Source organism: Boleophthalmus pectinirostris, unplaced genomic scaffold (genome assembly GCF_026225935.1).
Source record: "Boleophthalmus pectinirostris isolate CB_2022bp ecotype Guang Dong unplaced genomic scaffold, ASM2622593v1 HiC_scaffold_18, whole genome shotgun sequence".
NCBI classification, from domain to species: Eukaryota; Metazoa; Chordata; class Actinopteri; order Gobiiformes; family Gobiidae; genus Boleophthalmus; species Boleophthalmus pectinirostris.
Window position 1 is genome coordinate 31,111,513 of NW_026571133.1, and position 27,390 is coordinate 31,138,902.

At 39.2% G+C, this 27,390-nt stretch overlaps 1 protein-coding gene across 1 annotated transcript in view; it reads right to left on the bottom strand.

The window, feature by feature from the left end:
* The window catches only part of bcr (BCR activator of RhoGEF and GTPase), a 79,737-nt gene extending 53,141 nt beyond the window's left edge, over positions 1-26,596 (bottom strand). The window contains exon 1 of the mRNA XM_055154081.1: positions 24,226-26,596. Within this exon, the coding sequence (XP_055010056.1) occupies positions 24,226-25,834 (1,609 nt within the window). The 5' untranslated portion in view covers positions 25,835-26,596. The remainder of the gene's footprint in view (positions 1-24,225) is intronic.
* Positions 26,597-27,390: the final 794 nt, after the last annotated feature.

Consider the following 27,390-nt stretch of genomic DNA (forward strand, 5'->3'; position numbering starts at 1 on the left):
AAAAGCTACACTGCACAACCATTTCTCTAGCACCTCTTATAAAATATGTCTTACTCTCCAAGACCTGACTAATCTCATTTATCACTTGCCACATTGTCAAGTTGTAAAGCTGTTTAGTTGACCCTCACATAAATAGTAACCGCTGATCATAAAATGCAATAACTATATAAGGAAGAAAATTGACAATACCTGATTTCTTGGATTGAGGCTTTGAATGAGAACTGCTACCCACTCTGCCAACATGCACCCTGTGATACGATGTGTGATATTCATATAATTGTGTGTACTACAATAGACGCCAAACAGATGTTCAAATCACCTTGACAGCAAACAACAGAGCCCCATGTGCACAGTGTGACTCCCAAAAGGATGAGACAAACAAACAGCAAACACGCGGTGGAGCAGGCCAAATTAGCATGATGGTAAGAGGGGAGTTATTTTTAGAATGGAGGGGAATGTTTCAACAATTTTGGAGTGTACAGGAGAAAATCCTTAGCATACTCCATTAGTATCAAAAGCTTTGGTTGAAATTAGAGAGAAATAATTTGTTGTCATTCAGTTTAAACATAAATCAACTTGTTGTGTACAACTTTGATGGAAAAACATAAAAATACAGGACTACCAACTCAGGCCAGCTCACATTTTGAAAAATTATCCACAAAAAGTTTACTATGTTCGCATGCTGCGCTGAGCACAGTTAAACATCATCCATTTAAACATTACTACCTTGCATTTATTCAGTTACAGGTGCTTTATTGTTAATTGAAAAGCATGTATTCTTACTGTAAGCCTAACCACCTAACTGACCTGACTATTTGTTAGCCTCTGCAAGGTTCTGACTGAGTGACAGCTGGAGTCAACCAATCACAGTGTGAACTTTCAGAAGAAGCACATGACTTTATTTGCCTCTTAAAAGTAGTAGAAAAACGCAAAGTGCACATGAATTGTAATAAAATAAAAACAGTGTTAAAGGACTGTGGTACAAATGAAACAGAATTTTGAGCCAGACTGTCCCACAGGTCATCTCCCTACACTGTGTTTCCCCTGTGGGTGTTACGTGCTCCACTAATCAGCTGTCCCCTGGAGTCTCCATGATAAAGGGTCCTAAAATGCAATACATGACACGGCCCATTCATATCTGTCATAGACTTTTATGGACTCATCCTCTGGTCTATGTACTGTGCTAATGCCTGGCTCATGGAAGTGTATGTGGTTGCTATACTGTGGATTACTCAGCTGTACGCTCCTTTTCTGTTCCACTGAGCACATCGCATCCACAAACAGCGTCAGCCAACACACAGATGGGGCTCAGTGGGGCAGAGTTTCCGGCAAAAAGACTGTCTCCAGACAATACAGTAAGACACAATACTTTTGTTTGTTCTTGAAGTAAAGAAATTTTAGCTGTTTTTGGCAACATTAAAAAGATTCACTGTGGAGGAGTCACACCATATACAGCAGGGGTTATTCCTCTTTTCTGTACAAAGTAACTTGTTGTTGTTTCAAATAATTATTGTATAGGTGACACAGGACCCGCTTTAGCATCACAAGTCTCGTCTCCAACAGTTGGAGCTGAATGGCTGAATTGTGATGTAGGATAGTCCTGTAACTTGCTTGTCTCTCTCATGATAGACAGGTTTAATCTATACTGTGAAAGCAATAATTTCCATGGAGACAATGACTCTAGTAGAAATGTTACACAGTACACCTTTAATGAAAGAGTACACCATTTTAAAAGATGCCTTTTCTTATGTCTTCTCTCTGTAAGTTTAGCTACATTCGAGACACTTTTTATGAAAACAAAATTAGTATTGATCAAAGCCCTTTACAAGAAGAAGGCTGCAGTGTGTGCCTGAAGTATCCATTTGAAAATACCCTTTTAACTCTGGCCTTTTCAAATATCACGCTCATAAAAGTGGACTTCCATGTGGACACTGGCTGTTAACCTCGGCGGTGGATAAAGCAGCAGACAGACCAGTGAGTCACAAGACGAGCAGGGTCTGAGTAAATGTTCCTCCTACACTCAAACAGATACACATCACAGTCCAGCCAGAAAAACACAATTCTGGGAGTGGAACTGGGAGAGACTATTTAAAGTGCAGAGGTAGTCAGTCTTTTTTGTACTGTTATATTTTGCAAAATTCCATGTTTCACAAGACACAATAATATCAAACTAACAGTACATTTTTCTTTAAATACTATTATTAAAAGTCTGGAGTATGAACTGCAAAATTTACTCCATGCATCTCAGAAATCAAATATAAGTTTAGATGCACTTGACGAAATTTGTGCATAAAACAGTATACTGTACTTGACATTCTACATAGATTTTGTGACATAAAATAAATGAATAAATATATAAAATCTTCTTCCTGTAACAATAATTTACATACCTGACTGTGCAAAATATCAGTGTTATTGACTACCATGGTGACAGTGAGTTATAGTGTTATATCAAGCTGATTTCACTTTTTAGCACATCAGCTATCAGTCTTCATTCTCCAAAAAAAGATAATAATTTATCTGAGTTAACCAGCTGCCTAAAGAATGCATAATTTGACTTTAAACCCTTTTGTCTAAAGGACGCTGCACAAAATGTGACTAACTACACAGCTCTCTTATCCAGTTTAAGTATTAAAACAGGTTTGTAGATGAGTCTGTTGTAAATTCTAATTATATAATTTGAAGAAAATAATAAAAATTCACTCTACATATCAGCCAAAAATATCAACAAACTTAATGGTTGCTCTAAATTCTAAAATTGTGCTGGCATTGGTCCTGAAAACAAAAACAAAAAAGTCAAAAGTCTATTGAGTAATAATCATTTAAAAATAATAATTTAAAATGGTCTGTCTTCTGAATGGCACCTCTCTGAACACTGTCAGTCTAGAAAAGAGATGATTTATTGTGGGGAGTTTCATTCGAAAACTATTTTCTATTATCACCATTACAGCCCATTAGCCAACAATAGCCACCTTCAGCAAACCGAGAGCTATCGCAGTGACAATAAGCAGAAACTGATAGTGCTGTGCTACCGTGTGAAACAAGAGAGCAAAGGTCAGGGTTCACTCTAAACACCAAGTAAACAAGTGTACACAAGTTTGACAGAGGTAAACCAGAATCAAGACGTAGTACGTTCACGGAAACTATTCAAGTCAGTTACAGATGGAAGAGCAGATCAAGTCAGATCCTGATGTTTTTCTGACTCAGGCTTCTTAATATAAAAAAAAAAAACGAGGAAGACACTAGGGTCAAAATAAATACTTCAGTGGATATATTTAATCTCTGGAAATAATGTTATTTGCAGAGCAGATCAAAGCTGCTGCAATACTGAGATTTGAAACTCAAATTTTATACTAAGTTACCAATTTTGATACCCCAATGATAGCACAAAACATTAATGCTTTACTATCAAAATCAGATTCTGTTCTGATCTAGGTCAAGACCATTCTTAAACTGTTCAGGAAAGATCCTCCCAAAAATGTGTGCAATGTCTTTTTCTTGTATTGTTTCTTGTTCAAGTGCGTATTCAGTTTGGTACTATAGTTAGTATCGGGGTTTCGATTTCTGACAACCCTATAGTACAGACTCGTCAAGATTTTAATATACTACTACTACTACCCCAAAATATCATAAAATCTGTCTTTTATTAGTCATTATACAGTGTTCCCTCATTTCAAACAGACTGTAAAAGCAAGAACTTATTGGTTAACTTGGAGGAACTAAAAACTACTTGCCTGTTTTGTTAACTGGCACAGGTATAAATAAGCTTTTTATACCTTTGATAGGCCTTTGATTTCAGAGTAAACATGCATTTAAATGACTCACATAATAAGTTAAACCATGATTAAACCAAGTCTTTTCAGCAAGTTCAATTTTGAGGGAAAAACAGTTCTTCCTTGTAATTATCAGAGCCCAGTCACATTCAACATGCCTTCACAAAGTGCCACCAAGCTAAAAGTGTGCATGACCTCACAGTCTATTGCCCCACTGTGTCCGGAGTAAAAAGGCGTTGAGTGCGTTTAGCAGTCAATGGAGGGGCCTTGACAGTGAGCTTGGGGCAGATAGAGGACGGGCATTATCCGCAGAGACAGGAGACAAAGGACAGAAGGGCCCGGTCACACTCGGATGAAAACAAATAATAAACCCCCTCCCAAAAAAGTGGGACAAGACCCGAGAGTGACCTACTTTTGGACATAAGGGAAGCAATGATACTCCACAGTGGCACAACAAACCTCCTAATATTAAGGAGGCAGGGGGGAGAATGATGTGAAAGTGTTATGTTTACCTTAAGGGATGATGAAAAATGAGGATTCACTGTGATAACTGTTTTGATCAAAACCATCTAGCAATTTCAGGATAATGAAAAATTAGGACAGTTGCCAAAACTATACAACAATTTCAATAAATTACTGTATGTTTTGAATGGGAAAAAGTTCTCAAAATGTTGCATATAACAAGAATCTGAAACCAAAGTTCAAAATTAGGGGAGATTTTGACAAAAAATTATATTATATCATAATTTTTATATTCCATTGATGACACGCAGGTGATATTATCGCAATCAATTCAGAAATGTGCAAAACATGTAAGTGATTTGGTTGCAAAATGTGAGAGACTCTTTTAAAATGTGCAAATTATTACACAAAACTCATTTATTTTCATTTTTAAGTAATACAATCTGCAGCAACTTCAACATTTATTATTAACTACATACTCATTCTTCTCACATTAGAGCAATTAAGCTATAACACATTTGAAGAAATTATGTAGGTTACAATGTGTAAGTGTTCACATGCGATGCAAGGAGTAATAGAAGTCATCAATAACAAAGCACACAGGTCTCACATAGATGTCTTGGGAGCTGACAAACTGTCAAACTCCACATTACAAAACACATATAAAGTCATATAAAGAGACTGTAGGGGTTTGACAGTGGAAAATTATTAAGTTTAAGTTCGCAGATGTGTCCCCTTTAGGTGAAGTGGGTATTACTCTAGAGATGCATTTTATTTTTCTATAAATTTAAATGTGACCTTGACTTTGAATCCTACCTCAGTTATTGGACAAACTATTTGCAGCACATTTTCTCCTAAATCATATAGTCCCTTTCTAAAAATAATGCAATATAGTACCATTTGGTGTGTTACCCAAGTATAGTGGATGTCATTTCTATAGTGAATAAACTCCAATCTCAGATTTTACTAGTGTGAAATTAAATGACATCACTCTCCACTTGTTCTCGAAGCTCCTGTTTTGTGGCTTTATTTTCCCTTACTCATTCCATGGATGTATTTTAAATGTGTCTTAACCTTATTTCCTCCCTGCACTGCTGTTCCACGCCTTAGAATTACATGACCACATACTGAAATAGTCCGAACCCACCCAGGCAAGCGCAGAGACTGGCCTCACTTCCACTGTACCACACACAGTTATGTATGTGCTCCTTCACATGTGGAAGATTCAGACAGGACGACAGTCACTAGGACATGAGCAGGGAAACAGCTTAAAATGAAATTATGCTTTACCCAGGCACAGACACAAATAAACACAGGGATATAGTGGGAATTAAAGATCAACAATGAAGTCACTAACCTTCTCTTGTTAACTCTATGAGGTTCTATTATGGGCCTATAGCTACTGTAGAAGGGGAACATTTTAGCCCCCATTCCCATATGTTCCCATAATTCCCATATGTGACTATTTCTTCCCCTCCAGAATGGGTGTGTATAATGCAATTATTTTTATTTTATTTTATTTTTTTCTTAGAATAATTGTGAATACATTTAAAATTATGGCCACTTACTAGACAAATCAAAATACTGTCTTTTGAATTGTAAAAAGTCCTCAAAATGTCACCTATAACAGGAACCTTGATGTGATACTGACCAATGATCACTCTATGCCAATGGTAAAATTATACATTACATATATTATTTTTGTAAAAAAGACAGGATATTTTAAAATGTGGAATATTTTTGAAAGGAGTACTCAAGAAAGCAGTAATATCCATGACTAAAGGGTCAAGGCAGCACAAAGACATCTCAGTGAAATCATGCACAAATACAGAATATCAGAGTAATGCCCTGTCCCCTTCAAAGTGAGCTAAAAATAGCCAAAGTGGTGACATGGCAGTTTGAGTTTTACGCAGAAAGCAGGAGATAATGGCTTTGCCCTGGCAGATAGGTCTTTCCTCAGGAGGCCTGGCCTTGTACTAAAACAGCAACAGAAAATGGTCCACAGTCAATAGCAATCTATCCAGCTGAATAGGATAAGACCCTTTAACCTGCAAATAGGCACATTAGGCTGAGAGTAACCCTGGCACTACACAGACAGGCTGACTGTTAGCACTGATGGATGGGCAGCTTCAAAGTCACAGAGGAGAGTGGAGGTGTGACTTTCTCTACTGCAATATATCTATATCATAATGCATATTATCTACACTAGGGAATTGAACATTTAAGATTTGAAAATGGCTTGTAAGAATAAATAAATTCTCCATCCACACTATATTTAGAATGGCGGTCAATAAATAAGTTCCACAACGCAAACCTGTCAACACAAATAGCTGCGTTAGCCTGTGGCCATGAATATGAGTAATATAGCCTCAAACATCAAAAACTTTAAGTTACAATTAGTTAAGAAATATGAGGATGTAAAAAACACTTATGATATATTAGGGTAGCAGAAAAAAACAAAACTAAAACTGATGAAGAACACCCAAAATAAACTATAGAGGCTACTGTACTAATTGGATCAGCTGTGTGGTGTTGGTCATAACAACATTAAAATAACCACTACCAAAAAAAAGAAAAGAAAAAAGAATTAAAAATAAATTTAAAAAAATGAAAATCTTGAGTAACTGCAGTACATTGTCACAGTACATGCTCTGAATTAGCTGATTCTCGGCAGTCTAAGCTGCCCTGAGCCCTTCACAGTGTATCTGAATGTTTCTCCTCGGGTGCAGAGGGATAACATAAGCCAGCCCAGGCCTGACTGCCAGCACAGCACATCAAAAATGCAACGCTACACTGCAAATTTACTTACATAACAGCCCTGACTGTAAAGTAAAGACAAAGTGTCAGTCACAGGGGAAAAGAGAAATAAAACATGCAAGGCTACTGTAATTTCTACAGTTTACATATGGATTTATGTATGGATTTTAAAGCTGCACATTGCCCTATGTGACATTACTGCTGTTAGCATGTCTCCATGGAGATATTATTGCTTTGCTTAGAATGTTCCAGAGTATGACAGATTCAAATTCAGATTCAAGGTTTTACTGCAACTGTCACAGAAAAACTACAGAATTACGTTTAGTGCATCAAACATTGCACAGTTTTGATGTAAATTGTAATTAATCTATTCAATTGCAGGTGTTATTGCTTAAAATGGAAATAAGATGCATTCTTAATTTGAGTAGGGCTTAATCGCCTACCTGTCTACAGCCATGTTAAAAGTCATACTGTGGAACATCCATGGCATATCAGTAACATCTCAGTGGAGACATTCAGATAGCGGCCAGTCCACCAGAAAAAGTTACATAGTGCACCATGAAGTGAGATTACATTTTATCATCACTCTATAATGTTTATATTGTCTAATAATGACTCTTTTTCACATAGAGTCTTAAGGAAACCCTATAAATCAGGCAATCTTCACACATAGAGATTTAGTGACTGTAAACAATCAACTGACAACAGGGATGACATTGTGTATTTTTGGCACATCTTGTGTTTACCGTAAAATTATTGAATTACGGCCCTGACACAAAGTGGCCACTCTTCACTTCTGGGTTGTGTGTGCATGTCGGAAAAGAGTGTGCATGTGTCCCGACTCATGTCTTCTCCCATCCCGAATGACACTGGGAGATGCAAACGCACTCCTTTTCCTTCAAACTGACAGTCAATAGTAGCGAATGGGCCAATTACAGCTGTGATGGACAGGCCGCCCCCCAGCCCCAACGGGAGGCCAATAGATGCTAATCAAAGCTAACAAGAGAGAAGAGGCTTTTGGTCCTTCTGACAAGCACAGCACAGCACTGACTCAAGACTGCCTTATTATGTGGTGGAGAGCTATCGAGTTCTCTGTGGTTACTACAGCTATAAGCATTAGTCTCTTGAGGTAAGTAAAGATGATGTAAACACTGTGGTAAGCATTACTTAAGCAGCTTCCTTTTGAATAAATGCTAAAGTATGAATACAAAGAGATTTGGCTCAAATAATTCTGACTTGTTTAATATGAGAATTATTTGAGCCGTAGTGTGTCAGAGTGATTTGTGGTGGTTGGAGGGGCAGATGGTGTAGATTGGTAGCCTTGCTGGAGTCAGTCAACTGCAACTACAGAAGTAACTTACCATCACCAAGTATAGAGCGAATGAATGATAACCAATGTAGTGTGTAGGAGGCATTATTATGATTATTACTAAAGAGAAAGTTTTAAAGGCATTTCTTCTATAAAAAGAAAGCGTAAAAGTAACAATCTCTTGACATAAATAAAAAGTGTTTATAATATTTACTCAGGATCTATCATCCAAAAAAGCAATGACAAGTGTGTTAGTAAGTTTTTCCCCCTCAACTTTATGTCTGAAATTAATCATGCTTTATGTTCAACACTGTTCATAAGTTTCTGTCTGTTCTGTTTATTCTGGTGGGTTTGTACAATCACCCCCTGAATACTAATTGCTGTAATTATAACGTCAACATGCCAAAGATGTCTAACAAATTGCCGGAACAAAAGCCTCAAAATCCCTCCTGACATAAAAGTTTCAGATCCACACAGTTTACAAGTTATTAATAGTCAAGGGTGGCAAGTAATTTAGCGAGGCCGTGTGACTTCAATTCAATAAAATACAACTGGAGACACTGTGGTACAAGACATTGTGCTAATAGCAAATGAAGTAACCATGGAAACTGTGAACAGCCAGTGACAATTATACCATTATCAGTCACAAGGATTCTGTTTACGCTGAATGGGAAAGGCACTTGTGTGGACAATGTGGTTCATACTTTGCACTTTTTACATTGTCTTCATCCAGAAACACTCACACACCGCTCATCACAGCTCCCCAAAGCTCTCACAACCATGTAAACATTTATAAATATAACACCGGTCTGGTTAGAACAGACAAATAGAGCCAATAAGGACCTCTTCAAACAATGTAAAACACACTCAAGCCCTTTGTTAGCAATTATTCCATGGATAGTAAACCCAACCAAAAAGCCTTGAGCTGGACTAATTTCTGATGGAAGTAAAAATTGCTCTTTATGGTTGGACGGTCTGTCACATGTTATAGCTTATTATACCTTGAAAAACATGTCCTCTTACATTGTCTGCACACATCTGACCTGTAACTTCACCTGATGGTGTCACATGCTTGTCTCCATGGAGATAAATATAAACATTTAATAGGAGGGTTTCAGTCACGTGATCACGATGATGCGCGGATTTCAAGTGGAGGGCAGAAAGTGAAGAGAAACACGACAAACACGGCTCTGGAGAACAAAGATATGGAGAAGAGTTCTTATTGTAAGGATTTAGAGCCAGTAGCAAGGCAAAAGTATGAGCAGTTAGTTGACAAATATATTGGGCGTGACCCCATCTTATTGAAAATGAGAGAATTTTTAACCGAAGTAAAAGATTTGCCGACAATCGAGGCAGAGGATATCACGAACTATTTAGCTCTTCAGACATCGTTCTACACCAGACAACAGATGAAGGCGTACAAAAGTTTGGAGGCATATAACTTTTTTTGTCAGTGGATGGGTCCTCAACCTTGGTGCTAAACGCCTAAATGATGATTATCATTTGGTCTTCGCCGGGGTGAGGGTTTGTCTTATTTTATGTGTATAAACCATTATGGGAAAAATCGGCAGTAACCTCAATCTGAACTATTTAATGTCAACAAACGTCGTTAGCCATTAATCGTTAATGATTTGTTTATGTTTAGGTAAACCACAAAAAACAATTTAGCTTTGTAACAAACCTTTGACGAAGTGGTCACTGCAGACACGAGCATTAGCGAATTCTGCTCCTTCCGACCGCAAACAGGTTTGTAATCCACTTTTTCCGGCGTTGTTCTGTCAGCTTTTCCCATTTCTGACCTTTGTGGACGTCTATATTCGGTACTCTAAAAAAAATTGCTTTTCCTTCTCTCGGTTAGAACGATTGGCACAGTCGTAAACTACACAACACATAGGCATTTTCCTGCAGTCAGTTCACTTCCTGCCCTCCATCTGATTTTGCGCACTGACAAACGTAGCCCTGTGACGTCACGTGAAACCCACCTATTCCATACTTTGGAACATTCTATACAGAACAGTAATGGAGACAAGAATGTGGTGAGAGCAAATCAATTTCATATACAAAAATGTGTTTCATTAACCAATTCAAGACATCCTTTACAAAAAATGTTAATAAAAAATCATATGAAAATCACCTAAACAACAATAAGTCATGTGACCCAGACAGTCATCCAGCATGGCCCCTGCTCTCAGATGGATGGAGGTCTCCTGATGGGTGGCCTCTTCACAGATTCACTTAAGCGATCAATACAGTTATGAATATGGCTGGCCCTGGTGTGCTAATACAATTATTCCACTCTGTGGAGCCGGAGGGGCAGGCTGTGGGCACTCTTTGACATTGTGGACATTGTGGATGGGTTCATGTTTTCACAGCACAAGGTCAGACCAGAGGAGTCAGGAGCACTTAGTGATAATACAAGAATGTGTTGGTGCCAGCACATTTGAATACACATAAAAGGAGGGCAGTGGTGATGCAATGGATAACTGAACATGCATGGGTCACAGGTCAACAAAACTGACCAAGGCTTACCACCACCAGTTGCCAGTGGTGGATAGCTATAATTCAGTTGGCACAGTTACAAGGATGCCAGTCTCCACCATATATACCACATAAATGGAAAGTGGGCAATGTCTTGATGGGCTGTGTCTTGCCCAGGGACACAACAAAAGCTTTGTTTAGGTGTATGAGTGCTGTAACCACTTTTGCTATTCGAGCACTTTTGCTATTATTACTGTAATAATAGATTTATTTACTATTATCATGTTATAGCATTTTGTTCGATAATTACACAGTTTATTAAAATTTTTATTAAATTCAATTCAACTTTGCAGGTGGATCAGGGCCATTTGCCTTGGACATTAAAAAGCTGTCTCTAGTAGAACACAGTCTGTCTGTGTGAGAAGATCCCATGACACTTGCCTAAGCAGGAGCTGTGTGTCTGTAGTAAACATTCTCACAGGGGACAGACACAGGGAGTCCTCAACACGCCTTACTCTGGACCACAGCCAAGTCACTTCATCAAGAGCCACACATCAAACTTCACAGCAATGTCGTAAATGATCTCCAACACACTTAAACATTGCATCTGAACAGATTTATTGCTCGAGCTACTAATATATATATTCTGTATTTCATACGTTAGGATACAACACAGTGGAACACATTTTCTTGTTAAACTGTCTCACAGCTCAATGTGTCTAATTAAATATGTGTATTCTACAAGTCATAACCAACCCATTTCATTTCAGATTTTTTTCTCCATGGATCACCTGCTTGGGGGTTTCAGGTTTGTCACAGGTAAATACCATGTTCTTACGTAAGAGCCTGACAAACAGGATCCACTATTTACACAGTCAGCTGAACCAAGTGTAGAGGTCAAAATTTCACACTAGTTTACACCCTTCACTCTATATAAGCGTGGTCATTATAACTGCAAGTAAAATGAATTGACATCAGCTGCTACATGTGCAGATGTGCCTATATTTGCATAGTGTAAATATTGGTTTAGCATACAATCATACAGGTGATCGTGAAGAGCGCCTACTCACCTGTCATTGTGGTGTACATAGCATATGGTGCCAGCTGGTAGCATGGTCTTTGTTGGTAATATGACTCCCTTTGTTGCAGAATACAGTTAATTAATAATAGATGAAAATGTAACAGTGCATAAAATATTCTATCTTGAACACTAACAAATGCCATAGGGCAATAACATATATTATTTCAGGTAGCACAATATTCCAGATTAAACATCAGGCTCAATACAGATCTCTTGGCTATAATTCTGTTGACCGAAAATAGAATGGCTAACTTCTTTTAGCATTTACAGTAGCCAAACATATCACCCTAAGTATGGCTACTACTATATCTGCAGAAGTAGCAGAGGTGTGTCAAAATAATAATGATTATTCAAGTCACAAGACAGTTTATTTCACGATATAATGAGAAAGTTTGATATCCTATGCTGTATACTAGAAGAGAGACAAAATGAATGACTGTATTGAGGATACCATGTCACCATTTGGTTAGGTTAACAATAATCGTGATTTATCTCAAAATCACAATGTTTCACAGTAATCTTAACTCTAACATTTAAACACTCTGAACTGTTTCCCTCAGAATGTGCCCTGAACCCACTTTGCCATTTATAGGTCTACAAAGTGGGCCAAATGATACAGAGCTACAGTGGCAGTGACACAGACCCATATGGAAAAGTGGAGCATGGCATGGAATAGTGGTCAGAAGACATTGACAAGAACAAGTACAAGAGCAAAAACAAAAGGTCAAAAGATGAGACTGGAGTGTGTGAACATCTGTTTCATAAAATAACAGAAATAGTCATCATTTAGCATCGGCATTGCCATTCAGTACAGTACTTCATTCACTACTACACTTTACATAAAAGTGGATCCATTTAGGAAAGCACTGATCTGGCTTTTTCAGTTCTGATACTGATTTCAATACTATAGTTCGCTTAATGTCAATCAGTACCAGTGCAGACTGAAAATGGCATGCATTTCCTTTATACAAAAATAAAACAAAACTCATCCAAATGCAGCTGTTATTTATCTCTAAGGTACCTACAGAATAGCTTTGCATAAGCAAAAACTCACACATTATGAGACATTCTGCGTCAACTATGACCAGAAAAAGTCTTTTACATCAATTTATATGTCCAACCAGGATATTGGTTGAACTGATATCTGGAAACCAATATCTGGTCCAGCAAATTTTTCTGTATCGGCACTAATAACTGATACCAATATCAGATCAGTGTATCCCTAGACCCATTGCTAACAGAAGCATTCATTGAAATGATGAGTAAGCTGTGTGTTAACTTTCGTATCACAGTTTTATTATAAACAAACCATTTTTTTATACTTTCCTTACATTAACTTATCATAAACTACAGCATGACAAGTAAGCAGGAAATATGGGGCTAGTCATGTGAATGCTTTGCTGGTCTAAAATGCAATTGTTTTAGTCACATAACAAGCAAGATGAGTAATGGCACCACTTTTGAGCTTTTGTAACTCCATTGCTATGCAGTTTATAATCCTTTTACAATAGTTTGTTATTTCATCAGCCATATATCTTTTCCATTAGGTATCATCATTTATCTGCCTATATGTTGACTTCAAGTATTCACATGATAGTACACATTCAGTTCAACGGGGCACTAATTCTTATTCAATTAGTCATATTGACAGTTTACACATTCAAATGCTACTAAAATGCCCACAGATGTGTTAATAACATCAACAGAAACTGTGTTAGATCGTCCATTTGGCTCAGGGCCATTCTCGAGTCAGCCCAGAGCAAACATTGCACGCCTTCATTTTCAGGTTGTTATGTAGCAGTGCTATTTGCACAAGCTGCTGGAGAATTATAAACTGCCTTAGAGCATTACCGTCTAAATGAGAAATGGTGGCTAAAAGTGCTTAATCTTCTAACTTGTACAATTTGCACAGTGGAATGTTGAGCAGCCAGGGTCACATTTTGAGTTATTTTCAACATTTTCAACCCAAATAGTGTGTTTTAGATGTTTGCTAGGGGTGCAGGTTGAGGTAGAAAAGCTAAAGAGGTAGTGCTTGAGTTTGCCAGTGGGGTGAGACGTGGGCGGAGAGCTGCAGAGACTGAATAATGGGCAAAGACTGAGAAAAACTACCTACAATACAGGCGAGGATTAAGGGCCTACAGAATATGTTCAATGAAAGATATCAACTGATTAGGGATGAGAGGCACATTTTAGTATAATTTTTATGGACTGTAATAATACTTGGTGAATACTGGGATAAGCCAAAAAATACAAAGTACATCTTGCTGATGTTCAAACACTCTAGTACTATTGCTACAAGAAGTTCTGTACTGAGGCTGGGGGGACACATTTTGAATGGTCAAAACTCCTGACTCACATGAGGGAGGCTGTAGTCTACACAGTCACTACATCTGTTTGATGATGTAACAATTACTCAATAGGGAGACAGGTTTAAATGTGCAAGTAGGGGAGGATGTGTATTGGTATGGATTGGTTTCAGTGAGTGCCCAGAGCTCACTGATGCTTTTCTATTCAGAAACATGTTTGCATTTTGTGTAAAATGAATTGAAATTAAATACAAATTGTGACAGATCAATATGAGAGAAAATTATGATTTATTTTGCATATAAACCAACCCTAGTACAAACCCTTGAGTAATTCTATATAAAGGTGTACAAAATAACTTACAAAGAGCTGTTCTGAATTGATGTTGGCTCAGTGAGTAGGGGGGTGAAGTCCAGTATTAAGTGACATAAAAGAGAGATTGTGGCTCACCAAAGGGTATCATGGTCAGGGCAGATGAAATATGATCTTAATTTGGTGGTTGCAGTTACAGGGGCTCACTACAACAAGCTGATTTACACACAATAAAAACACAACTTCACATCTGCTAAGAGCTTTTATTGTTCCATTTCAGGCGCTCACTTCTGACCAGATAGGGCAACTCTTGTTTTTTTCTTATAAAATCAATAGTGTAGTTTCTTTCTTCTCCTCTGCTCCTTCCATCTGCGCACCAAAGCATGTGCATAAACAACACAGCGAGGGGCATGTCTGATGGAATATTCATGTCTTTGTGAATGGGCTGATTCTGTGTTGTAATGTAGATGATGTTATAGTGGAACATTGCAGGCCACTTAACCTGCTTCTTTATGATTCATGACTAATTTAGTTCATTGGAGATATCCCACACAAAGAAGACAGAGAATGAAGTGTTTAGGTTAAAAATTAAACAGCATTAGTATAATGTTCACTCACACCCCATACTATCCACATTAAAGACGTACTGTGTAACTTTTCTTGACTTTTCTTGGGTATGCCAGATCCTAGTCTCCATGTAGATGTAGTTATCTGCTCAGCCTGGAATGTTTCACATGTTAAACATACCTATGTTCATGCAGCAAGGAAGCCAAGGTATGGATCAGTTTGGTGGAGCTGGCTGGCTCACATATGAACACATGTTCTTAAAGGTATTTCTATACCATAAGTTAGTAAGTTTTTATTTACATAGCGATTTTCAGACATATATATGTCACAAAGACACTTTACAGAGCATTATTCATTCATTCTATACCCGGCAATGGTAAACTACTATTGTAGCCACAGCTTCCCCAAGCAGATTGACAGAAGCACGGCTGCCAATCTGCACCATCAGCCATCACCATCACTCATGCACATACCACTTACATACTAGGGAATGTGAGTGAAGTGTCTTGCCTAAGGACACAACTGTGAATGGCACCCCACTGTGGCACCTCATTTTCCCAGTGATCTCCCATCCAAGTACTAACCAGGCCTGACTCTGCTTAGCTTCTGAGATCTGATGGGATCAGGCTTCGACAAGCTGGTATGGCCACTAAAATCACCTCTAATGAAACAAAGGCTGAATAGACTTTTACCTCTTTGGAATATACCAAGCAAAGCAATAACATCCTCCTAAAGAAAAAAAAAAAAAGTGGCATACCCTCCACCAGAAAAAGTCTCAAGTCAAATCTAATAGTGTGCTGGTATTGTCTGTATGATCTGTATGACCCATAGGAAAAGAGAAATCAATTCTGTTAACTGGTATTGCTAAATTGTGTTCTGATTTCATTGAGCTAATCTTGTACTTCAACATTTCTACATCAAATGAATCATACAAGCTGTAAAGTACAAACTAAAGAATATTTGCACTACTTTCAGAGCTGTGCAATGAAATGAAACAAGAGTTAGTCTCAGAAATTAACATAAAAGCATGTAACAGAATGCTTATAGAACACAATACTTTGAATATGTTTTACCACTCTTTAAATGGCAATTAAACTCTGTCTTGGTTATACAATTAATACAATACAATAAATTAAAATAAACAAAAAATAAAATTACATTAATAATAATAATAATAATAATAATAATAATAATAGTAATACAAAATTGTGTAAACAAACCCAGAATCATTCTAGAACCTCACAAGTCAATTTCAGCCAATTATGACATGTTTATTTTTTTCATTCATTTTCCTTTCCTTTTGTCTAGTCCCTTTCCATCCATCCTCTCACTTACACAACAGTGCCACTCTTCCACACATCTGTGCCTTTTTGTGTGGACAACCAAGTGTTACGAGCTGACGAGCTGTAAAAGATGACTGTATTCTGAATAGGCAGACAACGGGATTGACTTGTTTTACACAGTTGGTAGTCCCAGTCACTCTTTTGACCCAATCAAAACCAAAACTTGCAACTACTCATCCACGCTTCCCTTAAGTCCCCCTGAGTAACACTACCACAAGTACCCCCCCCACACACATGAATGTTGAACCCAGGGACCAGCAGTATTTCCTACAGCTATTTAATGAGCAAATCCATCCGCCAGCCCAGTGAAAATGTGAGCTCATAAAAAAGTGCCCAGGGGTAAAGATGCACAAAACAACAGGCAGTGACGGGTAGAGACCCCGGAGAGAATGGTCAGGAGACAGGAGCAGATCAAGGATTGGCTGCTGTCACTGATCACATGTATAAATAATGAATAAACATGATATACTGGACTCCATTTGACCTCTCGCTCTCTTCAAAAGCAAAAGAGATATAATAACTGGTTTTGCTTCTGATAAGGAAAAGGCCCAATACTTGATACCAATTTTGATACCATAACGAATAATGATGATTAAAAAACATATATATATATATATATATATATATATATATGTGTGTGTGTGTGTGTATGTGCATATATATGTATATATATATGTGTGTGTATGTGTATATATATATATATCTATATATATATACATACACATACATATATATATATACATATATATACATACACAGACAACCCTGGGAGATTTTACAGATAGAGGGGTCTGAACATGGCAATATTATTTTTTATCTATTTAAATTAATCGAATAAAAAGGAGACAATCAGAATCTGTTTTTAGATAAAACAAAGTACATAAGCAAAAGTACTAAGCAATAGTACTCATTGTAACTGTTTCAGGTTTAATTAACTGGCTTAATAGTCTGGTATTTTGTCTGAAGCAAATTTAACACTGTTTTAAAAGATATATTTGAATCTACATAAGCTTTTAATTTGAAGTGCCTGTAAACTCCATGATGAGCAGACAGACCAAAGCGGAGTCATGAGGACATATCCGGCTGCACACAGGAATCAGCTGTGTAAGCCAATGGGAATGAACTCTCCCTCCTCTCTGTAACAAGGATCCCTACTGTGGCTGACATTTGGCATTGATTGTGTAGTTTTTATAGGCATTCGTCAGTTCAAGCCTTATGGACATTTACACACTGTCTGCAAGCTCCGGGGCAGACAGGGGAGTAAGGACTTTGATCCATCTCCAAAGCTGAATGGGAAGCCCTGAAATCAGAAATGGGCCCACGCTAAAAGGCAGTACAGACAGTAAACATGAAAATCAATTTATAATGGTAAAAAGTACAAGAGAACAGGGGGAATGGGCTATAGAGATAAAACTCATTACCAAAACAGCCTCATTATATAGGAGAAAAGCACTATTAAAAACATTAAAAGCTTGAAAGATTCCCTCTGGAGTGATCATCCATAAACCAACAACCACATTATTAGAATCCATTGTGGCAACAGTGCAGTTAAGGGCTAGTTTGTTCGTACACAGCTATCTCGCAGTTTAGGTTACAATGTGCTTTTGTTGTACCTTAAGCATATTGTCTAATCGTACACGCAAAGTGATAAATGAGACAATTATATCTGGCAACACAGTACGAAACTGCATAGGCTTGAGAAATTGAGAAAAGTGTCTGTGTTTCAGCGAGACCATCGGAAAAGTTGTGGTTTAATGCTTGGCTTAACAATCAAGAACGCAAGAGGTAAACAGAAACCGTAATCAGCATTTGACTGTGTGTTACTGTGTGTTGTGTATACATGCCCTCTCATCTTCCTCAAACAGGCAAGAATTCCTCAAGTCTTTTTCTAATGGACAGCAAGTACACACAAACATGGAGTATCCCAAAAACCACTGTTTCCATCCACATCAAACTCAGGCGCTAAAGTGAGTGAGTATGTTTGACTCTCTCCAGGCAGAGAGAAAGGGCTGTTTAACCACTACATTCATTGCCAACAGAGTAATACCACTGCGGCAGTAGCAAGGTATGTTACATGGGATAAGTAGGCAACAATAGGCTACTGAACAGAAAAATGAACAGTGGTGGATGAAATACTCAATTTTAGCACTTAAGTAAAAGTACAGAAAAATGAAAATAAAAGTAACACACGGGGAAATCTACTTAAGTAAAAGTATTAAAATACCTGTATTGTACTTTAAAGAGTGAAAAGTAAAAGTATTTTGCAGAGATTTTTCTGAACAATTAAAGGATGAAATGTAGAGATTTTGCTGATTTTAAGTGATTCAATTGGTTTTTCAAGCCGTTTTTGTGTATTTGGTTTGCTCAGAGTTGGGAAACTCAAATTAAATGTGCTAAAAATAAGTCTCAGTCATTTCAGCAGGTACTTTTTACTTTTCAGTATACTTAAAAAATTTATTGGAATTGAGTAGAAAGTACAGATACCTAAACGTAAAAGAAGAAAAAGTATCCACTGTAAAATTTACTTAAATAAAATACAGATACCTAAAATTTATACTTATTGTAAAGTATTGTACTTTTACTTTTGTACTTCATTATCTCCCATCGCTGAAAATGAAAATACAGTAATATTAAATGCTGAAGTAAATGGCATACTAGCAGAAAAGATATGGCACTTTAGAGGGATTAATATGCACTGGTAAAAATGAAGCCCCACTAGCATTAGTTATTAGTATATGTTATCACATTTCGAATAGCCAATCTAATCTGATCTCAGAAACTATACTGTTCATGGTTAGAACTTTGAAACCATTAGAATACCAGGTACTATATTGAGGCAGCAGTAGCTATAGTACAAACTGCCATTGTGTCCTTGAGCATGACATTTAACCTACCTACTCTCACATAAGAATGAGTACATTTGTGAGAACAAATGTGGGACAAAGGATGGAAATTACCCCATGGAACTGGCCCATGTACTGCACCCACCAATTAAACCTATAAATATTAATAATAACATTGTGCCATCCATGTTTTGAATAACAACCAGCTGTTTATACATTTAACCTATTTACTCATTTCAGGATAAAAGAAGCCAATAGCTACATATTGTATATTATAGATTATGTCTTAGCATGACTTCCAAAATTTTGTCCATAAAATCCTGGCGTAATCATGTGAGCATTGTATTAGACAGGCCTAATCACATGTTTAATCACATGTGAACCTTGCCTGTTACTCGTTCTTTCCATGACAGTTGCTAACAAAGGACCGGTTATATGCCATTATAATGGGTCAGAGCAAGTTGTAGTCACTCAATAGTGTGAGCTGAGGAGCACCCAGCTGGCGAGAAAGCCAGACTCACTTGTCCCCCCTCTCGCTCCTCTTCTCACTCTCTTTTCATGCTTTTGCACCATTCTCTCCACCACGGCAGGCCTGAGGTAACCCAGCATTTTACTGCCAATAGGAGGGCTATGTACTCCTCCCTTCTCAGTGTGAAAAGAGGGTCATTGTGCCGGGCTGGACCACTATAAGGTATGGGGACTTCGCTAGCTACCATTCACAGATTCTGTTTTTCAAGTAGCTCTGACGATCATTCTTGCCATGGACTTCAACCTCTTAAAGAAAATTGTTCCATGGCTTAGAATCTATATATAAAAGGTCTCCGCAATTCACAATACACTGAAATACACATTGAAAATCGCACCACAAAGGCCCACAAAGGTATTTTAAGGGCACTGATTTCTACACATCCACATGAATGTCAACCACCAGAACTGTAAATAGATTTGTAAATCATTTATATGTGATGTCAGTTGTGGCTGCACTTAAATACAGTTAAGTATTTAAAGAATAAAGTAACAAAGAGCTACACAAAACTTCCAGATAACATGGAGCAAAAGAGAGACTGTATATTTACATTCACAAATAGGACATTTGATGAACTGAACTAAATCATGCACTGCCAAGAAGACTAGGGCAGAGAGAGAGGCAAAATAGACACCACATATACCCCAATATAGAGTTTTCTTTCCACAATTCTCACCAATTAACTAAAACATGTCTTGTCATTTGGAGTTGCCACCTAGGTTGTAAAACGCACTTGTTATTCAATATTATGCTTGACTAGAAACAAGAATTTATGTGAAGGTCTGGTTTTACAGTCCCAATGTATTAATTTATCCAACCAACAGAGTAAGATAATGTGTGTGCTGCTTAATTTCATGTACAAAATACTGTGCAACTATTAGAAAACTGTTATTCCAGATAAGTAGTTTTCAAGGGCTGTCAGTCTTGATCAATGGCACAGCATGTTTGTTTAATGGAAATGCTGAAACACAATTGTTGTACCTGTAATTGCACTTTGGTATGAGGACTCGCATGCTTTCCCTCTTGTGCTAATAAGTGTTTAAAGATCTGTTCAAGTACACTATTAGCCTCATTGTCCAAGTCATTTTTCAAGGTTTTGGAAACAAGAAAGAATAAATCTATGACTCGTTACAGATTACAGACTAACTACTAAAGTGTTTCATTCTGCTATTTATTTATTAGCAGTTCATGTTTTTAAACAACCTCTACATTTAGAATGTGTCAGTGGCATAAATTAGTTACAGTATTATCGTTTATCATCTATAGTTTCTTCAGCAATGTATCATACTTCAAATGTTGCTATTGTGACAGGCCTAATTATGACAGCACTAGTGAATACTGTTAACACACACATTCAGTCCTGGCTCAGTGTTTCCAATCTCTAAACCTGCACTCCAAACTAGCCACTACCATTTCTGCCATTGCCAGTACCTGCTGCAGTCGCCTTGAGCAGAGCCGCCTGGAGGTATAGTGTAAAGCGTATGTGCCTCTGTGTGAATTTCTGTTACGCAATGGGAGAGAGTTCTTCTTTCCATCTGCGCTGCTCTGCAGCCCCCGCATCCCGAAGCAACGGAGCGCAAAACGACAGCTCTGCCTTGTGCCCTGCCTCCTTCAGTCCTTCTTCACTACACAAGCCCACTCGTCATCATTATCAGCACCCACCTCCCACAAAAACACAAGCACAGTCTCCTCTGGATGTTAAAGGCACCCCTGGCTAAAGTGAAAATAGATATAAGTGTGCATCAATTGATGACTTTATAGGTATGTATTGGTACAGTAAGTGTATTGTGCAAGAGTCTCTATACACCTTGATATTAGAAATAGTCTTATTGTTGAAATTATTCAAATGGACCCCGTCTGGTCTCCTCTGATATCAAGCATTATCATGGCATTTTCCCCATAGATATGCTGTTACTAGATTACTAGACTACTTATAGTTCTCAGGGATGCACTGATCCAATTTTTTCAGTTCTAATACAGATATCAACTGATACCAGTGCAGAGACTGAGCACAGCATTTATTTCCTTTAAAAAACATTGATCTCTCATGTAAAGACTGAACAATTTTATATAGGCCTATATAAAAGTTCAAACATTCTATTCCAGGCCAACTACAACCAGTAAATAATCTTATTTCATTTATTTAAATGTCCGAACAATACATCAGTCGAAGCGATATTTGGAAGCCGATATAGCCAATCCAACAAAATTTTCAACATCAGTGCTGATATCAGATACTAGTATTGGATCGGTGAATCCCTAGACCAATTCAGTGCAATCCCAGGAGGAAGACTACATCATCCTTTCAAGTCAATAAAATCTCAATTACCTTGCCTGGCATACACAATGATTTGTCTAAATGTGCTGCTGCCCTGACTGACTTGAAGTGGTGCAATAAACTGGCCAGTGAACATGTAGGTACTGTATTTTCACTCACCACTATAACACTGTAGATATTTTCTCTGGTGTTGTCTTAAGACATCCCCATGGGGTGTCCAAGCACCATTTCACTTCTTCTCAAATTCCAGATTATCCTACTCAACGCATCATCGTCTGAATCACCCCCTCCTCTCCCCCTTCAATGGTCTACATATCTGACCCCACTTCTAACCCTGCTCTCCAGCTCCCTGCAGAGCTCATTGTTGTGGAAGAAATGTAAAAACAAAGAGGCAGACAGTGCACTGATAATCCTTCACATAAAGCAGATGGGGAATTAGCCATTTGCGGCAAGCAACTATCTTCCGGAGGAAAAACTGAAAAAACTCCTAAGCGTTTGTGGTGTTTGGCGTATTACTTCTCATCAGGCAGGATAATTAAAAGAGATAATGCATTTTGCTTTCGCCGCAAATATGTCCGATTGGGTTTTCCGGACAGGATGATGAGTGCATCCTGTCTGGGAAAAACATTTTAGAAGATTCAGCTGGGGCCGGTGTCAGGGGCTGTATCAAATAAATGAATTATACATGCACATTGCCCATAGGCCTGCTTGGGATTTTTAGTCAATAGCAGGTATCAGGTTGTAGACAGTAAGGGTGAGGGAGGTAAATGACAGTAAACTTTTAGGATCAGCAATACTTGTTATTTCTCTATTATAAAATTGGTTTATAGTATAGATATTTGCTATATGAAAACAGTATTAATATCTCACTACTAAACTACCATTTTAGTGCTGAGCGATAATCACATTTCTACCACTTAAATCAATCACGATTTTTGATCGTAAATTTTCTGAACATGAGCAAGGCTGAACTCTGCTCCAAACCACAAGAATATCATTGACGATGTGAGAAGACTGAACCTGGATCTCAGCCCCAGTTTTAAAATTTAAATATACAGCAAAAATGAACTATTATCACACAGTCTCTGCCATCTGCTACTGGTAATATAGAAATTGGCTAGTTAGACATGCTTTGACCCCAATGATCTGCTTTCAGTAGCCTACTATAACTGTGTTGTTTGGCTGTTTATGCTGGCACTCATAAATGCCCCTGTTGCCAGTACCCTGCAGTCTGTCTGGTCCAGCAGGGAACTACTCTGAAATCTGTTACAATACACAGGGAGCAAACTACTGTCCACAACAATAGACAACCTCAGAATGACAGCATAACTACCTCAACTTAAATAGAGCAAAATGTTTATAGAGCAGTTACAGAAGCTTTTTACATGCATTTCTGGTATTTTTGTGTAGAAATTGTTCACGCTAATGTGTGATAGAAATACCCAAAATGTCACTTTCAAATTCCAAAAGACATTTGTATGTTTGTAATAAAAACTAAATAGCAGAACAAAGTCATCTTGATATATCCGTCCCACTATAGAACACAGTGTATGCTGCTCAAAGCCTATAGTTAGCTAATACCTGTACTTATCTACAAGCTACACACCTATCTGTCATTGAACTTCTATTACAGGTACCATGGCAGAAGACTACAATTTAGTGGTTAGATACACTGGAGCTAATTGTTTGGAATAGCCTGCCTGAAAATGTTCCAAACAGTCTGAGGTTAAAGCTGAGGAGGCGTATCTGAATCTGAAATACAAAACTACATGACTTGCTAGTACTGTAAGAAAGGCTAGACCTGCATCTCAAACTCACTGACCGCATTATTGTTCATTCACCCAGCTGACATTCCAGGAATAAGCAAAGGTGGATCTTTCATCTGTCTCCCACACAAGGCCATGGAGAGAACACACAATCCTAAGTGTTTACGTGGATGCACAAAATGGCACTATCAATTACTAACATTAGGCAAGCTTTTAAAGTATGACAACCAGGCTTGGAATTTCAAATGCCAGAAAGATCCCCAGGGGACCACGACAAACCACATTAGTCAAACTTCCAATAATTTTTCCACCCACTCAAGAGGAAACACGCACTGCAGGATTTGTGTAGGCTCAACGGTGTCCTTTGCACTCAAGCCCACCTGTGTTCAACAACAACAAAGATAAAAGACCACAGCAAGCACTCACCTAGGTGGTCTCCATGGAAACTGTTGTCATGCGAAGCTCTTCCATGGGGCATGAGGTCATGGTGGGAGGGAGGGGGCCAGATTTGTCCTGTCTTACGAACACTGACGATGGTTGCTTCGGACATGACCACAGGGCCTCCATGTTGGCGATGATGGTGTCTCTTTTGGGACTGTGGCGTTGGCGGGCTACTGCTGTCGAAGGAGTGCTGGGAATTCTGAGAGTTTTGAGAAGGCGACCGGCTCTTTTCCCTGAAGGGCCGGCGGAAGGCTGTGGTGGGGCTGGGAGACACGTGGCTGGACTGTCCCGAGGAGAAGTCTTCCTCACTGGATGTTAGGTTCTCGTTGGAGCTGCAGTCGGGAGTGTAGCCCCCACCTCCCCCCACGTCCTCAAAGCTTCCGGGGGAGTAGGATCGCCGCGGCCAGGTGAGCAGGTGGTCATCTTGAGTACTTTGGTCCCTCATAGACACCCCACTCCCACTGCCACCTCTGCCATCACTGCCTCCTTCACCCATCATGACCCCGCCAACATACACACTAGAGTAGGCCTGGAAATCTGAGGGTTGCCAGGGAGGGGGTGGAGGTTTACCCCCATTGGCTCTTCCTAAATGTCTTGGTGTAGGCTCTCCATCCTCACCCTCTGCGTCATATCCACAGGTGCTCTCTGTGGATCGCCCCCTGTAAACCGGTCTGGGACGAAGATCTCCGGCAGCAGTTGCTAAGTTACCTGGGAGGGAGTGTAAGGACCTTTTCCGCTCCATCTGCAGTGCCTGGGTGCCCAATGAGCTTATCTTGTCGGACACCTCGCGCTCATTGACCCTCACCAAACCCCTGTCATGATGGAATTCGAGGTTGGAATAAAATGGAGGAGGAGGCGGAGGTGGTTTATCCTGAATTTTTGCTACATCACCGGCAGAATGAGAATTGGCCCGTTTGATCCGCTCAAAATTGGATCGAAGTGCTGCTACTCCCATCCCCATGCCCATCTTGTCCTTTGGGTCGGTGGGTAGTTCCTTATCAGGAGGTGGGAGCACTGGTCTTCTTGGGGATACAGTGATGCCACCTCTCTGTTTGGATGGAGAAAGCCCATCTAGGTTGTCACAAGAGGTGGATTCAACCTGTGTGGGCACGTCAAAAGCAGACTCTAGTCCGTCTCCGTGGGATGCTGATTTTCTCGCTGGTGGGGGCCGAGGTTTGGTCCTGCCAGTTCCATCACCTACAGGCTGAAAACGGCTCCTCTCCATTGGTCCCAGAGTGCTGTAGCCCCCTCCTCCTACACCCATCCCCACTACCCCAGTCTCCTGCACATGTGGCTGCTGGGACTGGCATTCTGCTCCCTGGTTAGAAGCTGCGTCCATGCCCTCACCCACAGGGGTCTTCCTAAAGCCCCAGCGCTGCTTGTCATAACTCTTTCGTTCCTTTGCTAGAAGAGTCTGCAGGTAGATCATGCGGAAGCGCTCCTTATTCACCTCTTGCTCTAGTCTCCGAATAGATGCTTTACACCTCTCCAGCTCCTGCTCAATGCCACCAACAGACCTCAACTCCATCTTGGGGGGCTCTGACTCAGGGAACTGCGCCTTCCACGCTTCAATGAAACCCACCGGCTCCACCATGTTGTGCCAAATCTTTTTCCAGTGACCGACCTTGGTTCGCTCAGAGGGGATGGTGCCAAAGGCGCACAGTTTGTCCCTTTTGGAGTCCAGTAACCGCACAACCAACAATGTGCAGCTATAGCTCCGGTACACAAGCCGTGCTTATAAGAGTCCTTTAAGTAACCTTTTTACAAATATAGAGCCTAATTGCTCACACTTGCCGTTTGCGCAGTCGCAACAATACATCCCATTCTCCTCCAGAGAAACCAGCTGCTGTTCAGTCAGATAAATAGCTGGGACTGCAGGCGGCCCAAAAGGGTAAAATATATGAGAATGTTGATCGTCCTTTTCAAGCATTATTCCGTAAAAAAATCAAGTATGACCAATAAATAATCCTATGGTGTGGGAGCCGGACCAGTGAGAAAAAAACAAGTGCAAATTGAATCCCGTTGTTTTACTCACTCACTGTTTGTGCCCAGATACCCGCGTTTTGGCTTTCACTTTTGCCCATTCACAATGCATTAATCCCGGGGGCTACTGCTTCAGACCCCAGAGCCTTTGTACGAACAGCGCTCAAGGAGAAAGAATAAAAAAGCGCACAACGGGCGACGACAGCATCTGAGTTTCATATACGAGAAAACCACGCGGTAACATTCAGGATCATTTAGCGAGTCGTTTCTTTATCCAATCTTTTATCAGGCTTCGGAGCGGCATTCTCGGTCTTCACGTTGTTTTTCTCGGGTTAAGCACGTTTCTTTTGCCGCGATGGTGCTGCTGAGTGCGCTCCCATCTCAAGCAGCAATACTGGAGGGCTGCAAGAATGGGAGGGACCAGTGTGACAAGAGAGTCTGCTGGTTAAAGAGACAGCAGCGGCGTGAGAAGCGTGGTACCTTGTGATGATCTTCGTTCTTAGATCAAAAATGTGGAATTATACGAGGATTACGAATGTCAGTATTATGATTAAATGATTATTTATTATGCAAGATTGCTCATTTTAATTACAATAGCCTATTAATCTGGACAATGATGCCAGTAAACTATTCATTTAATTTGCCAAATGTTTTTCATTTGTACATGAAATTAAATAAAATGCAACACTCATTCAGCGGTACGTGACAAGCACCCATACAGTCGTCTCACCGGTCTGACAGGTGATACGTTCAAGAAAGGGCCCTCCTGTGATTTTTATAGGCTCAACACTGCCCTTTAGAGGAAGATTTTCAAACTGCAACCAATTTACTACAGAGGTGATGTCATTGTTCCAGAGTGGGCTACTTGTTAAAGGCAATGCCACCCAAATATCAGTAAGTTAGTACTGGGGTTTCCTATAACCAAAAGACAAAAATGCGCCAAATTATATAAAATGACCCCATCATTGTGCCCTTATTGTTTTTAGTAAAAAACTGAACCTAAAAGTTCACTATGTAACTTTTCCCCATGGAGATGTAATTGAAATGCAGAGAATGTTCCACAATTTGGCAATAAATTTTTTTTCGTGTTGCTAAAATAAAAAATGGAAAATTCCAGGTCAGGCCATAACATGTACATAAAGACAAGCAGGTGACTGACCATCCTCC